At 46.9% G+C, this 16,242-nt stretch overlaps 1 protein-coding gene across 2 annotated transcripts in view; it reads left to right on the forward strand.

The window, feature by feature from the left end:
- The first annotated feature begins 13,476 nt into the window (after positions 1-13,476).
- MAP2K4 (mitogen-activated protein kinase kinase 4) overlaps positions 13,477-16,242 on the forward strand; it is a 139,753-nt gene continuing 136,987 nt past the window's right edge. Inside the window, exon 1 of one of the 2 annotated variants that reach the window (XM_086686051.1) lies at positions 13,477-13,646. In XM_086686051.1, the coding sequence (XP_086542177.1) occupies positions 13,529-13,646 (118 nt within the window). In that variant the 5' untranslated portion in view covers positions 13,477-13,528. The remainder of the gene's footprint in view (positions 13,647-16,242) is intronic. The other variant, XM_086686052.1, reaches the window with a different exon arrangement.

Raw genomic sequence — 16,242 nt, forward strand, 5'->3', positions numbered from 1 at the left:
ACCACTTACTTCTTAGGATTGTTAAGAGAATTAACTGAGATGATGTATATAAAAGGCCTGCAATGAGGGACACCTGGGTGGCTCAGTTGGTAAGCGTCCGACTTGGGCTCAGGTCATGATCTCGAGGTTCAGGAGTTCAAGCCCCGCGTCAGGCTCTGTGCTGACAGCTCAGAGCCTGGAGCCTGCTTCGGATTCTGTGTCTCCCTCTCTCTCTGCTCCTCCCCCACTCACACTCTGTCTGTCTTTCAAAAATACACATTGGGGCACCTGGGTGGCTCAGTCGGTTGAGCGTCTGACTTCGGCTCAGGTCATGATCTCACAGTCTGTGAGTTCGAGCCCCACATCAAGCTCTGTGCTGACAGCTCAGAGCCTGGAGCCTGCTTTGGATTCTATGTCTCCCTCTCTCTCTGCCCCTCCACCGCTCGTGCTCTGTCTCTGTCTCTGTCAAAAATAAATAATAAAAAAATAAAATAAAATAAACATTAAAAAAAATTAAAATGCCTGCGATGAGCCTGGCACGTAATAAAATCTCCGTTACCAGTATCCTGATTTTTATATACCGTCCATTTTAGAATACATTCATGAAAAGAATTACCATAAAAAAATTATTATATCTGAGCATAAGCATTTTTGCCACAGTGTTTCAACATGATGCCTAAATATCAGAGAAGGAAAACAAAACACTTTGTAATGATTAGACATGTGGTCTCAACTAAATGAATTTAGTAACCTAAACTGTGATACAGTCTGCAACAGTGTAATACATTTCATCTACTTCTTCAAGACTACAAGTAATCCCAGAAGAAAATTGTGGATGCTGTCCCAATCTGCAGTTTATCTCTCTTTGTTCCGAGCTTAATCTCTGTCCTTGTAGAGACCAAGACTCCAGTTTCCCTCACGAAGGAGAGTGTTAGGCCTAAAATTCACTGAATGCTGGGATCAAACCTGGTCAAGGCTCTCTATACACGTTGATCCCCCTTTTGAATTTCAGTTTGTGCCAGAAAAGAGCTCCAGCTTCTTTTTCTAGAAAAATGCTGATCTGGAAAGCATCTGACTCTAGAGGTGATTCTTCACCTCAGTAACTGACCAGGGCCCCTTTAAAACTTGGGGAGTTCTATTCAGGTAACAATCTTAGAGGATTGAGTAAGAGGAGTCAGACCCCCTGAAACCTTCCACCACCCAGGATTCTCCTTCTCTGGCCCCCGTATAAGTGCCTCATCTCGACCCCTTGTTAACTGACTCCGATTTTTTGCATGGTCACTTCTCGGCACCCATGAGCCTCCTTTGGTTTAAGCTGCATGACCTTTTGCTCAGCGGACAGACAACTAGACTTTGCCCCTGCTATGTCTGTGACATTTACCTCTTCTTGATGGCTTTGACTCCAGTAAATCCCATCAGCACTGAACAGTGGGAAGCCCCATCTGTGCCTGCTGTCTGATGCTAGGAATGGCTGGACATCTGCCCATGTTGAGTTTCTGTCAGCACTGGCTTTTGCAGATTGAACTTTCCTCTCTCTGACAGAAGCTTCCAGGAGCATGTGGTGACTCCTGAAGGTCTCCTAGATCAATAGGAGAAGCAAGCTTTTTCTTCCCTTGGGGAGATAGCAAAACAGGTGACTCACCTGCCACAGCTAATTAGCAGAAGGGGTCTGAACATTGGAGAACATACAGACGCAAAAGCATTGGGATTAACCAGACACCACGGTTTGTTTGTTTGTTTGTTTGTTTAATGTTTTTCCAGAATGTAACCTATTCATTATGTAGTGTTAGGAGAAGGGGGAAAAAAGGAAGTCGACCAACAGTGGTAGCCCGTCTTAGAAAGTCTTGAAGAGGGTCACTGCAGGGAGGCTTGGGTTGCCCGTGGAAACGTGCAGAAAAAACAGCATGTCCCAAAGGCACAAAGCAAGCCCATGTTGGAAGGAGCCGGTCACCAAGCATTAGGCACGGCACATATACTTTAAAGCAAACAGAATTCTATCCAAGACCCCTTCTCTCTGATGCCACTGTGGACCCTCCAAACCAGGAGCTGCAAACTGGCGGCCAGTATTTTGTGTGACACACACAATTTTAACACTTTCTTTGAATGGGAATGCCTTTTATGGTGCATGTTCTCTGTTCATCCTAAGTCTGACCATCCCTTTAAATCAGGTCTCTTTGTATGTTCATAGTACTTTACTACCTGGCCTCTGAAGGCATTTGCATCAGATTGCCCAGGAATATTATCTAGAACACAGGAGATGAGATGTTAATGATGCCCAACTTGGATTCCGGGGTTTACAGCCCACTGGGGATGTCTAAGAGCTTTGCCGGCCAGAGGGTGTAGGGGTACTCGGTGGAGAAAGACACGGCTGACTGCTGCAGACGGGGCTGGGCATCGCCTTTGTCAGAGCCGGATTCCTTGGTAATACCCTTGTATGTTCACAGCTTGCTCATCTGGCTGAGGCACGAGGCATCTAGGAACTTTTCTTCTCCAATTTCCCCATTTTTGCAGGGGAACTTCCAAGAGGGAAATACTAAGGAATTGGCCAAGGTCAACAGACAAGAGTTCAGCCTGGGTGTACTGTACCTGTATTTCCAGAACCAGAATTGAGATCTCATGGTTCATAATTGGGAACATAGTATTTGCAATTGTGACTGCCCTGGAAAATTCATGATATATGAGAACTAGAGTTATATAGATCTCAGCCAGTGTGCACTGGGGGCAAAAAAAAAAAAAAAAAAAAAAAAAAGGAAAGAAGGAGTTAGAATCTCAAGTCCCATCTCGGAGAGGGAAACAAGAACAGTAAAACCTTGGTTTGCTAGCGTAATTCATTCTGGAAACATGCTTGTAATCCAAAGCACTTGTATATCAAAGCAAATCTCCCGATAAGAAATAATAGAAACTTAGACAATTCATTCCACAACCCAAAAATATTCGTATAAAAATGATCACAATGCTGTAATATCATACAAAATAATAAAGAAAATACAAAATATAAAGAAAAATAAACAAATTCACCTGCACTTACCTTTGAACACCTTCATGTTGGTGTGACGGAGATAAGAGAGAGGAGGGTTATTGGGTAGGAAGACGTTCACTATCGCTAACAGAATCACGGCTATCTATTGGCTCAGTGGAATCTTTTTCTTTTCGTACAACTTTAACAAGGAGCCTATCCAATGACACTTGCTTTGCCTCCTTTTGAGAATTTCAAGGAAATGTGACATTGCATTGAACGATCACCCACAATCCCTCAGCAAGAGAGAGAAGAACCATTGTGATCACTAAGTTGTGATTGTGTGTTGTTCAGCATCATGTGACGCATATGGCAAGACATCGATCATGTATTAAGTTAAAATTTATTAGAAATGTTTGCTGGTCTTGTAGAACACTTGCAGAACAAGTTACTCGTGATCCAAAGTTTTGCTGTGTTTGGGGTTGTCCTCACTTGTAAAGTGGGATCTGTACTTCTTCCTCAGTGAAGAATACACTAAATGTATAAAAGAATACACTAAATACACTAAATGGTCTTGGATTTCCTCCATGTACCTGAAAACATATACAGTGGGCCTTTGGACCACGTGGGCTTGAACCGTGTGGGTTTTCTTATACATGAAGTTTTTTTTTTTTTTCTCAAAAAATAAAGTGCAATATTGTAAATGTACTTTCTTTTTCTTGTGATTTTCTTAGTACTATTTTCTTTGCTCTAGCTTACTTTATTGTAAGAATACAATATATAATACATATGATATGCGAAATACAACTTAATCGACTATTTGTGTTATTGGTAAGGCTTCCAGTCAACAATAGGTTTTATCAGTTAAGTTTTTAGGGAGCCAAAAGTTATACACAGATTCTCCACTGGGGGTGTGGGTCAGCACCCCCAACAGTCACATTGTCCCAGGATATGTTCAAAGAGACACGGACTGGTGTAGACAACCTTGTTTGTGAGCCTATGTGTCCCACAGAGCTACTCTGAGAACCACTCACACCACCCAAGTTTGCAAATTAAAAGAACCAATGAAGATTTTTTTTTTAATGTTTATTCATTTTTGAGAGAGAGAGACCTTAAGCGATAGAGGGGAGGCGGCAGGGGGGAGAGGGATGACAGAGGATCCAAGGCGGGCTCTGTGCTGACAACAGTGAGCCTGATGTGGGTCTCGAACTCATGAGCCATGAGTCATGACCTGAGCCAAAGTCAGACACTTACCTGACTGAGCCACCCAGGACCTCCGCCAAAGAAGACTTCTAAGTAAAAAAGTACTATCGATGAATTTTGCTGTATTAATCCAGTAATAAATGTCTACTGAATTCTTACAGGATTCATCATCTATGTATCTTATAATTCTTTGGTATTCAAGCAGAATGGTAGCCAAGAATAAAAACTCAGTACATTTCCGATTTAATAAAAACAAAAATGGAAACATTTTCTGGAAGTCAAATAGAATCTACATGTATAAGAAAAAGACCTATCTTTTTATAAAGTACTTCAAAAATAATTTATGTTTTTTGGGGGGTGCCTGGGTGGCTCAGTCGGTTGAGCAGCCGACTTTGGCTCAGGTCATGATCTCGCGGTCCGTGAGTTCGAGCCCCGCATAGGGCTCTGTGCTGACAGCCCAGAACCTGGAGCCTGTTTCAGATTCTGTGTCTCCCTCTCTCTCTGACCCTCCCCTGTTCATGCTCTGTCTCTCCCTGTCTCAAAAATAAATAAAACGTTAAGAAAAAAAATAATTTATGTTTTTGAGTTATTTTAAAAGGTAACTGTTTAATCACTTCTCAGCCTTTTGGCTAAGATCAAGTGTAAAATGTAACTGTTTAGGGGCACCTGGGGGGCTCAGTGGGTTAAGTGTCTGACTTCGGCTCAGGTCACGATCTCGCGGTCCTTGAGTTCGAGCCCCGCGTTGGGCTCTGTGCTGACAGCCCAGAGCCTGGAGCCTGCTTCAGATTCTGCGTCTCCCTCTCTGTCTGCCCCTCCCCCACTCACGCTTTGTCTCTCTCTCTCTCTCTCTCTGTCTCACAAAAAATGAATAAACGTTAAAAAAAATTTTTTTAAATAAGTGTAGCTGCAGGAATAAACTCCTAGAAGTATATACTCTTTGGGTTAAAGGGAAAATGCATTTGTAATTTTGATAGATATTGCTACATTGCCATCCAGTGATTGTGCAAATATGTATTCCCATCAGCAATGTATAGAATGTCCATTTTCCACACTCGTATCAACATATTGTGTAAATTTTGCTTGTTAGATAATTGAAAAAAAATGGTAACTTGGTGTGGTTTTAACTTGCACTGTTTTCTTTGAGTGACGTTAAACATCCTTGCCTTTTTTTTTTTTTTTTAAGTAGGCTTCACATAGTGTTGGGCTTGAGCTCATGACCCTGAGATCAAGACCTGAGCTGAGATCAGGAGTCCGATGCTTAACCGACTGAGCCACCCGGGCAACCTAGTCTTTGCATTTTTAAAGCTTTTTTTTATGTTTTATTTATTTTTGAAAGCAAGAGGGCCAGAGCATGAGTGGGGGAGGGGCAGAGAGAGGGACACACAGAATCCGAAGCAGGCTGCAGGCTCTGAGCTGTCAGCACAGAGCCGGACTTGGGGCTCCAACTCACGAACCATGAGATCATGACCTGAGCCGAAGTCAGACGCTCAACCGACTGAGCCACCCAGGCGCCCCAAGAATTTATTTTTAAGTAATCTCTACGCCCAACATGGGGCTCGAACTCACAACCCTGAGATGGAGAATCACATGGTCTACCAACTGAGGCAGCCAGGCGTCCCCAAATCTTATTTCCTTATAACAAATTCTGAGGCCACATCAACGGGAAAGTCTTAACAACTCTGAACTGGTATGAGAATGCGCCTATGTTTTGTGAGCTATCAGGGGCCGTGTGCCAGTTTCTGTCTGAGAACTGAGATAAGATCAGGGGGAGACCGCCTTTAAATGAATGAAGTGACTTTAGTTAACAAAAACCTTTCTTCAAACTAATGGCAGCTTGTACCTGAAATAATTCATTTGTTAGAAAGGTCAACAGAAGGGGTGCCTGGCTGGCTCAGTCAGCAGAGCATGTGACTCTTGATCTCAGGGTCATGAGGTTTGAGCCCTATGTTGGGTGTCAAGATTAAATAAATAAATATATATATATATATTTTTTAAGTTCAACAGGGCACCTGGGTGGCTCAGTCAGTTAAGTGTCCAACTTCGGCTCAGGTCAAGATCTCACAGTTTGTGAGTTCAAGCCCCGCGACAGGCTCTGTGCTGACAGCTCGGAGCCTGCAGACTGCTTTGGATTCTGTGTCTCCCTCTCTCTGTACTCCTTCCCCACTGGCACTCTGTCTCTCTCTCAAAAATAAATAATATGGGGCGCCAGGGTGGCTCAGTCGGTTGAGCGGCCGACTTCGGCTCAGGTCATGATCTCGCGGTCCGTGAGTTCAAGCCCCGCGTCGGGCTCTGTGCTGACAGCTCAGAGCCTGGAGCCTGTTTCAGATTCTGTGTCTCCCTCTCTCTGACCCTCCCCCATTCATGCTCTGTCTCTCTCTGTCTCAAAAGTAAATAAATGTTAAAAAAACAATAAAAAAAATAAACATTAAAAAATAAATAAATAAATAAATAAATAATAAGCATTAAAATATATTTAAAAAAATAAAAAAGGTCAACAGGAAAATATATTATCTAATCATATTTGTCGATTTTCTAAGGAAGTGTATATTATTATTTTAATGCATATTACTATAATTATGAATGAGACTTGGAATCACTTGTTTATAAGTTATTTGCATTTATCTTTCACTCATTTTTTCTATTTCATTGTTAATGTTCATTTGCTGGTTTATGTGCTTTTTAGGTATTAAAATAAATAAAAGTTGGGGTGCCTGGCTGGTTCAGTAAGTAGAGCATGTGACCCTTGATCTCAGGGTCGTGGGTTTGTTTTTTCTTTTAATTTTTTTTAGTATTTATTTATTTTTGAGACAGAGAGAGACAGAGCATGAGTGGGGGAGGGGCAGAGAGAGAGGGAGACACAGAATCCGAAGCAGGCTCCAGGCTCAGAGTTGTCAGCACAGAGCCCGACGCGGGGCTCAAACTTGTCAACTGCGAGATCATGACCTGAGCCGAAGTTGGACGCTCAACCGACAGAGCCACTGAGGCGCCCCTCAGGGTCGTGAGTTTGAGCACCACAATGGGCATAGACATTACCTAAAAATAATAATAAAATTAAAACTTCAATAAAATTTGTCTGGCATTTATGTACCACAAACAAATAAACAAACATGTGAAGTGTTCCTGGGGTTCAATGGGGTAGTTTTCATAGATGTATTATTTAGTGTTAACAAAACTTGTAGCATCTGGCTAATGTAAGGTTAAGTTTCATTTTCCCAAAGACTCTATCTGCTTTGTCTTTTTATAAAACCTAATTCTGACTTTTTGTTCTTGTGACATCTTCTCTCCTGCTCATTAACATTTTTATCCCATGTATAGTGTATGACTTCATTATTAATTCTGAATATTGGGTAATTCAATCTTTTCAACATTCCAAAAATAGAGAATTCCTACGTGTCTAGCAATAATTTGTCAGTTAATCTACATTGCTGATAAAGTACTTTATCAACTATTTTTTTAAGTTTGGTTACTGATTTCTGATGGTTAGAGTAAGCTTACAGCTCTGTGTATATCTCTTGGGAAAAGGCACAGCTTTCTTGAGCTCTGATTGGTATAGTTAATGTAGTCTGATTATACCCAAAGTGACTGATCTATGGTCACAAGAGTTTGTGCTGTGATGGCTCTTCTTTTTTTTTTTTTTAATTTTTTTTAATGTTTATTTATTTTTGAGACAGAGAGACAGAGCACGAGCCGGGGAGGGGCAGAGAGAGAGGGAGACGCAGAATCCGAAGCAGGCTCCAGGTGCTGAGCTGTCAGCACAGAGCCTGACACGGGGCTCGAACTCATGGAGTGTGAGATCATGACCTGAGCCGAAGTCAGACGCTTACCCGACTGAGCCACCCAGGTGCCCCAGATGGCTCTTCTTGAAATGAACGCCTGATTTTATTTTTATTTTAGTTTATAAAATATACAATGTCTGCCATTGTGCATTTCAGTGGTCACTGCAGGTGTATACAATGTTAAATACAATGTCCAATACAATGTTACTCACAAGGGTAGCTATAATCAGGCTGAACTGTATACTTCAAATGGGTGAATTATATGGTATGTGAATTACAGCTCAAAGCTGTTACAAAAAAAAAAAACAACAATGAAACAAAACAATGTTATTAAATTCAAACCAGATATTGTTACTTAATCTGGAAAACAAAAACCACAATGTCCTCCTTTAAGTAATTATTAAATCCTAAGATCTTGACTTAGCTAGAGGTGCCCGTATGGTCTCACATAAGTCCACAGCAACATATATCCTTGCACATGAGGACCCTACACAGCTGTACCCTAGGTGATTCTTTTCCTTTAGATAAGAAGTTTCAATAATTTCTGATTTTTATAAGAAACCTACTCAATTAAATTAGACAAATTTATACTCAGTCATGAGAAGTTATATTACTTGGTTTGTAATTTTGGGCAAGGAGGCAATATAATTTAGCAATATGTTTAATGTACGTGTGATTTTTTGTTTTACTGGGTTTTTCATTTCCCCCTAATATTTTATTATGAAAATTTCATGCAATTGAAAAAAATCGTTCACACCAGTCTACTCACTACCTGGATTTTGCACATATGTATCCATTTATCTGTCCCACTATCCTTTCATTCGCCATCTTGTTTTTGATACATTTCAAAGTCAATTGCAGATATCAGTATATGTTCTCCTGAAGACTTTAACATTCATACTTTTAGCTAGAACTTGATATTTCTAGATTTTTATCTTTTGATGTATACTTTACCCACATTGAAATGCACAAACCTAGATCATATATTTGCAGCATTTTAATGAGTGCATACACTTGTGTAACCCAACCCCTGTCAAAGTACAGAACATGACCATTGCCTTAGGGAAAGTTCCCTTCTGCCCCTTTCCAATCATGCTTCACTCCTTCCTTCCCCCCAGAATTCCCACTGTTGTATTTTTGTTTGTTTGTTTGTTTCATTTTGTGTTTTTGTTTTGTTTTTGTTTTTCTAATAGTGAAGATAGATCAACAGAATATAGAATATGAAGACAGCCTGTGGGTATGTTCTGGCCCATGAGAATCATATCCTTCTAGTATATATTTGTATCGGGTCAGACTATGGCTAATACTTTCAATGTCACCTTTCACATAGTGGTAAGTGACTTAGAGTGGGGTATTTCCATTTTTCTACTCTTTGAACAAATTTTTAATGTTCATTTAGTTTTGAAAGAGAGACAGAGCATGAGGAGGGGAGGGGCAGAGAGAGAGGTAGACACAGAATCTGAAGCAGGTTCCAGGCTCCGAGCTGTGAGCACGGAGCCCGACGCAGGGCTCGAACTCATGAGCTGTGAGATCATGACCTGAGCCAAAGTTCGACACTCAACCTACTGAGCCACCCAGGTGCCCCTTACCTATAAATTTGTATATGCAGGCATGATTTTTAATTGTCAAAATCAATTGATGTTTTTTTATATTCAATTATTTTGAGAGAGAGCGAGTGGGGTTGGGGGCGGGGAGAGAGAAGGAGAGGAAGAGAATCCCAAGCAGGCTCTGTCAGTGCATCGTCTGACACAGGGTCAGGTCATGACCTGAGCTGAAACCAACAGTCAGACGCTTAACCAACCAAGCCACCCAGGTGTCCCTAATTAATGCCTTCTTCTAGCAGAACTTGACAGAATTTTGGTTCTTTTGATGGCAGTTAAAAGCTTCTCACATGTGCTTTATTTCCAATTAAATGCAATACTCAACCAATACCCAGAAACCCGCACAACTTGCAGCCCTCTGCCTGGGGAGGCAAAAATCAGTCATTGGATGATCTGGTCTTGAGCCCTCAGTGATGGGGGGTGGACGGGAGATGGTTTTGCTCAAAGCCAAGCTGCTGAGCCTTTATAGGGGCTATGATAATGGTGATTGGCCCAGCCAAATAGTGGTATTTGACCCTTCTTGCTTTCTCAGAGACTGACATTGGGGTCCTAAAGTGAAATCTAGTTAAATACTATTACTTTATTTGGAATGTGAAGTGAAACATGTGTTTGGAATCTAACCATTGAGGCATAGGTATCAAAAAGAACCAGCCAGGGATCCCTGGGTGGCTCAGTCGGTTGCATCTCCAACTCTTGATTTTGGCTCAGGTCATGATCCCGGGGTCATAAGATCGAGTCCCATGTCTGGCCTGGCTCTGAGCATGGATTCTGCTTAAGACTCTCTCTCTCTCTGTCTCTCTCTCTCCCTCTGCCCCTCCCTGCCCCTCCTGTGCTCTCTCTCTCTCTCAGAAAAAAAAAAAAAAAAAAAAGAAAAAACCAGCAAGCTAGATTTCTAAACAAAGATGATCCCAGCCGCAGATATGCACACTTCTCTGCACCCTCTTTCGGGACAACGTACTCTGATATTGACATACATTGCTCACAGCAATGGTCTTTTTAAAAAAAATGTTTTAAAGTTATTTTTGAGAAAGAGAGAGACAGAGAGCGAGTGGGGGAGGGAGACACAGAATCCGAGGCAGGCTCCAGGCTCTGAGCCGTCAGCACAGAGCCTGACACAGGGCTTGAACTCTAAGAACAGAGGGATCATGACCTGAGTGAAGTCAGCCACTTAACCTACTGAGCCACCCAGGCGCCCCCATGGCAGTGGCCTTAATCTGTCGTTCCCATCCTTTTTAGAAGGAAAGAAATATCATTACATGGCAGAGCTGAGAGCTTCAAGCTCATTTGGGGATTTTCTCAAGGAGCTCTTCCAAATGTGAATTTTTTTTTTTCAACGTTTATTTTTATTTTTTGGGACAGAGACAGAGCATGAACGGGGGAGGGGCAGAGAGAGAGGGAGACACAGAATCGGAAACAGGCTCCAGGCTCCGAGCCATCAGCCCAGAGCCTGACGCGGGGCTCGAACTCACGGACCGCGAGATCGTGACCTAGCTGAAGTCGGACGCTTAACCGACTGCGCCACCCAGGCGCCCCCCAAATGTGAATTTTTAAAAAAGATTGATTGATTGATTGATTGATAATTTCTGTACCCAACATGGGGCTTAAACTCAAGACACTGAGATCAAGAGTTGCACGCTCTTCTGACCGAGTCAGCCAAGTGCCCATGAATTTCTTGATTATTGACAATCGCTTAATGGCTTTCCCACTCCCCAAAGGTTATGCCAGCTACTCTTATTACTAAAAGACCTATCCTTTTAAGCAATTCATTTTCTGAACCACGTATGAGTTGGCGAAGGCTGCTATAACTAAGTATCACAGACCAGGTGGCTTAAACAACAGGTATTTATTTTCTCAGAGTCCGGAGGCTCATAGCGTGAGGTCAAGGTGTTTGCAGGGTTGATGTCTTCTGAGGTCTCCTTGCTTGGTGTGTAGATGGTCACCTCTTCCCTTGGGTCTTCACACAGTTTTCCCTCAGTGTGTGTCTGTGCCTTATTCTCTTTAGAAGGACACCAGGCAGGGCGCCTGGGTGGCTCAGTCAGTTAAGCGTCCGACTCTTGGTTTCGGCCCAGGTCACGGATCTCACTGAATCGCACCTCCTCCTTTTCTTGGTCATTTGTTCTCTTTCCAGGAGCACCACACGGAAGCCATAGATGGAATATTTAGCCTGTCCTCTGCACTGAACAGCCTGGACGGGAAACTTTTCTTTCTGGTTCTCATAAGATCCCCCCAACGACCCCACATACAGGATTCCCCAGGACCAACAAGAACCAGGTGGACTCCTGATGCTTAGACGGCGATTCGGCAATGTTTATAAGGAGCTAGACTTGAAGACACTCAGTCAGCCAAACCTTCTGAGGGCAGGCCTTTCCGAGGCAGACTCAGTGAAAGGCTCTCCCCTTAAGTACATCTTCTTGTTTTCATCTTCAATACGCCTTGGTTGCCTCCCCGACTTACTTTTCCTAAGCCCCATCTGCAGCCCCTGTTAGCTTCTGAGCAATCGTGAGGAGGATGAGGTTGGGTTCACGGCAAGAAGGCAGAGGGCCCTTGTGACCGAGGACACGCTTTTCCAACATGGTATGAGGAAGTTCCAGCACAGATAAGGTCTGTGTGGAAGGAGGTTTGAGAACGAGGCCCTTCATACATTGTGCAATGCTTCCAAAGGGCAGGGATCGCCCAGCTCCACAGTTTAGATTAATTGCGATAGTGCACAGTTGGTCATTCATTTAGATTAATTGTGATAGTGCACAGTTGGTCATTCAATTATAGGCAAGACATACCCCTGCCTGGAGACCCCGGTCTCACCGTATCAATTACATTTCCATTGGCCCAGAAACTCTTAGCCTCACAGAGGACTATTTTTTTTCTGCTTTTAGCGGCTGCCTTCCTAGAATCAAAGTCTCTGTGCAAAGCACTGGAGGAAACCTGAGTTTGGGGGGAGGTTTTCATTTTATATAGTTGGTAATAATGACCATGGCTGGTCTTCTACGGTGTAGAGCAGGTGGGCAAAGGAACCCAGTGTGTGTTGAGGGGGAGTTGGGGATGTAAGTAGTGTATTTTGGGAGGCCAGGGAGTGTTGGGGGCTTAAGATACCGTTTTTCACATTTAAGGTTCATACAAATTACTTAGAGATACTATTATTATTTAAAAAAAATTTTTAACGTTTATTTATTTTTGAGAGACAGAGAGAGATAGAGCACAAGCAGGGTAAGAGCAGAGAGGAAAGGAGACGCAGAATCCGAAGCAGGCTCCAGGCTCTGAGCTGTCTGCACAGAGCCCAACCCGGGGCTCGAACTCATGAGCTGTGAGATCATGACCTGAGCCGAAGTCTGACGCTTAACTGACCGAGCCACCCAGGCGCCCCTCCTGGGGATATTATTTAGAATGTAGATTCTGATTCACAGTTTGGAGAAGAGTCCGGAGACGTCGCTTTGAGTAGCACCCCGTAGCAGCCCCCAGGTCAGCGTGGAGGGTTGGGGTGTTGGGCGGAGCTTAACAAGGGCTCCTGATGGGACCACAGCTAGAGCCAGCGTGCCCTCTGGAAGTGCCCTGCCAGAGGCTGGACAGGAAGCACGACCCCGGGGGTCCTGTTCAGCTCGACCCGGTCTGATTTCGGCTTCTGTGGTTTCCAACAAGGGGGCTCGTAAACTTCTTGGGGTCGCAGGCCTCTGCGGGAGCGACGAAAGCTCTGCGTCCCCTAACCTCCCCGGCGCACCCGCAAAGCGCCTTAGGCCCCGCGAGCCGGCCCGCAGCGCCGGGGCAGCCCGGCCGCCTTCCTCCGGGGCCGGGCACCCGCGCCCTGGGCGGTTCTGCGGCTCCGCAGCTGGCGCGGCTCGGCGTCAGGCTCCGGAGCGCGCGTGCGCGTGCGCGCGCGGGGAGGCGTGTCCGGGGGCGTGTCGGAGGCGGGCAGGGGGGCGTGGCCGAGGCGGGCGCTGGCCGCGCCCCTCGGCCGTGCGAGAGGCCGAGCTTGCTGCATTGCAGCCGCCGCGGCGCCGCTCGGCTCCTCACTCCCAACAATGGCGGCTCCGAGCCCGAGCGGCGGCGGCGGCGGCTCCGGGGGCGGCAGCGGCAGCGGCACCCCGGGCCCCGTGGGGCCCCCGGCGCCGGGCCACCCGGCCGTCAGCAGCATGCAGGGTAAGGAACGCGCCAGCGCCGCGACCCCCGCCCCCCCGGCGCGGCCGTCGGCGTCGTCGCGGCCTGTCCCCGCGGCCCGCGGACGCCCCCGGACCCGGCCGAGGAAGCCGCCGGGGCGGCCCGCGCGCCCCCGCCCGCCGCGCGCCCGGCCCTGCCCCGGCCCCGCGCGCAGGCCCCGGCCCGCGGCCTCCGCGCGCGCCCCCCGCCCCACCCCACCCCAGCCCCCCGCCCCGCTCGGCCCCCGCCGGGCCCGCGGGAGGCCCACCTGGCCCGGGCCCGCCCCCGCGGCCGCCCCCGCCGCCGCCGCTCACCTGGCGCCGCCCCGCCCGCGTTTCCGGGCCCGCGCCGGGCTGGCCTCCCGCGGGCCGGGCCGCGCCGCGCCGCGCAGGTAGGCGGCGGCGCTGCGTCCCCGGCGCCCCGGCCTGGCGCCCCCCTGCGCCCCGCCGCCGCCGCCGCCGCCGTGGGGCCCCGCGCAGGGCCATCTTGGCTCCCCGCGGGGCGCCGCCGGAGCCGGGCCCGCCCGCCGACTGGGCGCCCCCCGCGGGGACCCCCCGCGCCTGCAAACTTTCCCCGGGGGCGGGGGCGGGGGGGGGAGGGGAAGGGGGAGGGGGAGGGACGGGGGTGGGGTGGGGGAGGGGCTGCTCCGGCCTGTGCCACCTGTAAGGTTAGTAGTTCCGACGGCCGTCGGGCCCGGGGTGACCGCGTTGGCGTGGCACAGGCTCGAAATATCCGCAAATACGCGAGAGCCCTGGATTCGGTTTCAATGGGGGAGACGCAGGAGACGGAAAGGCAGGGGGTCCCAGTGGTACCGGGTCGTGTCTGGACGTCCGAGGCCGCCGCCTCCTTAATGAATCAGTGCTTCACCCCCACTGGGAAGGCGAATTCAAATCCGCGTGGCTGCTGACCGAGGGGGTGTTGTGAAAACACCAGCCCCCCACCCCCACGCCTCCCCAGCCCATCAGGGGCCATTCCCTTAAGTTTTCGGGGGGATTTCGGGGGAGTCCTGTTATTTTTAAAACAGGGAATCTCAGCGACCTCTTGGACGACTTCAGCTAACCGCTTGTGTTACATTATCAGCAGAATGGGTCGCGATACCCTGGGCGGTCAGTGTCACCATGGTGACATTTTCCTCTCTGATTAGAACCTTCCCGACAGGGCTCCTTGCTGCGTCTTGAGCCGCGTGTCCGGGTCTGTCTCAACCGCCTTGGGGTCTTCGTGTCGATGAGAGGGTGCGTGATTCAGGAAAGCAGAGACAGGATGCCCTCAAGTTTTCCCTCCCGGCTGGTTGCGCTCCCTGGGAGATCATTTCAATACACGTAAAGAATGGTGATGTACAGACGGGATGATGTCAGAGCTCCGAGGACACTTTCTGTGCAGGCCCTCATGATTAATTCAGACCGAAGTAGTTGTTGGCCGCTGCTGTGTTGCACAGCCCAATGTGTATGTGAGTGTATGCAGAGGACGTAAAAGATGGGTTTTCTGATAAGGACCGCTTTCCAGTCCAGTTGTTGCTGGAAGGATTGTATGGCTTTTGCAAAATGGGTGACTTCTAAAGCTTATAAAAATAGTGCATTTGTGTGTGTGTGTGTGTGTGTGTGTGTGTGTGTGTGTGTGGTGGGGAGTTTATTTTGGTGGGGGTAGGGATGCTGATTGTTTGAAAAAGCTGTATACATTTATTATTTATTATTATTATTATTATTATTATTATTTTGGTTAAAAAATGTTGAGCTTCCCAGTGCTGGGCATAGACTCTAGTGCTGGGTATACAGCAGAGAGTTAGTTGGGCATTCTCCTCCCTCCTGATGAGACGGGGCAGGAAAGACAGTCCGCAGGTACGAAAGAAAAGTTACTCACGGAGAAGAGTGTTAGGAAGGTAACAAGCGGGGTTTTGCGATGGAAGATCAGAGAGGAGTGTGTGCTGTGCTTCGATAAGAGGGGTAGAGAAGACCTGTCTGGAAAGATGACTGTCGTGCTCCGCGCAGAGGGGACACTGTGTGTGTGTGTGTGTGTGTGTGTGTGTGTGTGTGTGTGTGTGTGAAGCTTCCGGAATGGGGAAGAGCTTGTGGTGCCCTTGTGGTTGGGCAGTATTCTGAGGCTCTCCATTCTTCTCCGCCGCCTCTGTGTTCTGATGTCTAGTAACCTTTCCAACAAGCGGAACCTAGTTTTAAAAGGGAGAAGGCGGACATAGGCCTCTCTTTGGATTATTGATGAATTTTCTTTTACCAGCATCATGGCTAGCCTTGATTGGCTGAGGAACCTGCTAGTTATAAGTGTCTTGTTCTTGAACCTTTTTTTGCTGACTCAGAACGAAGAGAAGCACCTGAAAGTCGCCGGACGTTGTCTAGTGCAATCCAGGTTATAATCCATGAGCTTAAAGAGCAGTTGAGGACCTTTTTTGTTTACTTTGTATGCTTAGAGCCCAACCTTTCATGCTTCCTCTGCTAGAGACCTTTGGTTTTAGATCGGGCTTCAGACCCTTAGAAGATGTTTGGTATATACCACCCCCTTCCTCCAATCTGTTTCTACTTGCTGCCCTGTAAAACATTGCCTTCCTGGGAGGTGTTAATGACCCTCCTCTTTCAAACAGCTAGTTGCA

This window comes from Puma concolor, chromosome E1, assembly GCF_028749965.1.
Source record: "Puma concolor isolate L17-30 chromosome E1, mPumCon1.1.hap2, whole genome shotgun sequence".
In the NCBI taxonomy this organism is placed as follows: domain Eukaryota; kingdom Metazoa; phylum Chordata; class Mammalia; order Carnivora; family Felidae; genus Puma; species Puma concolor.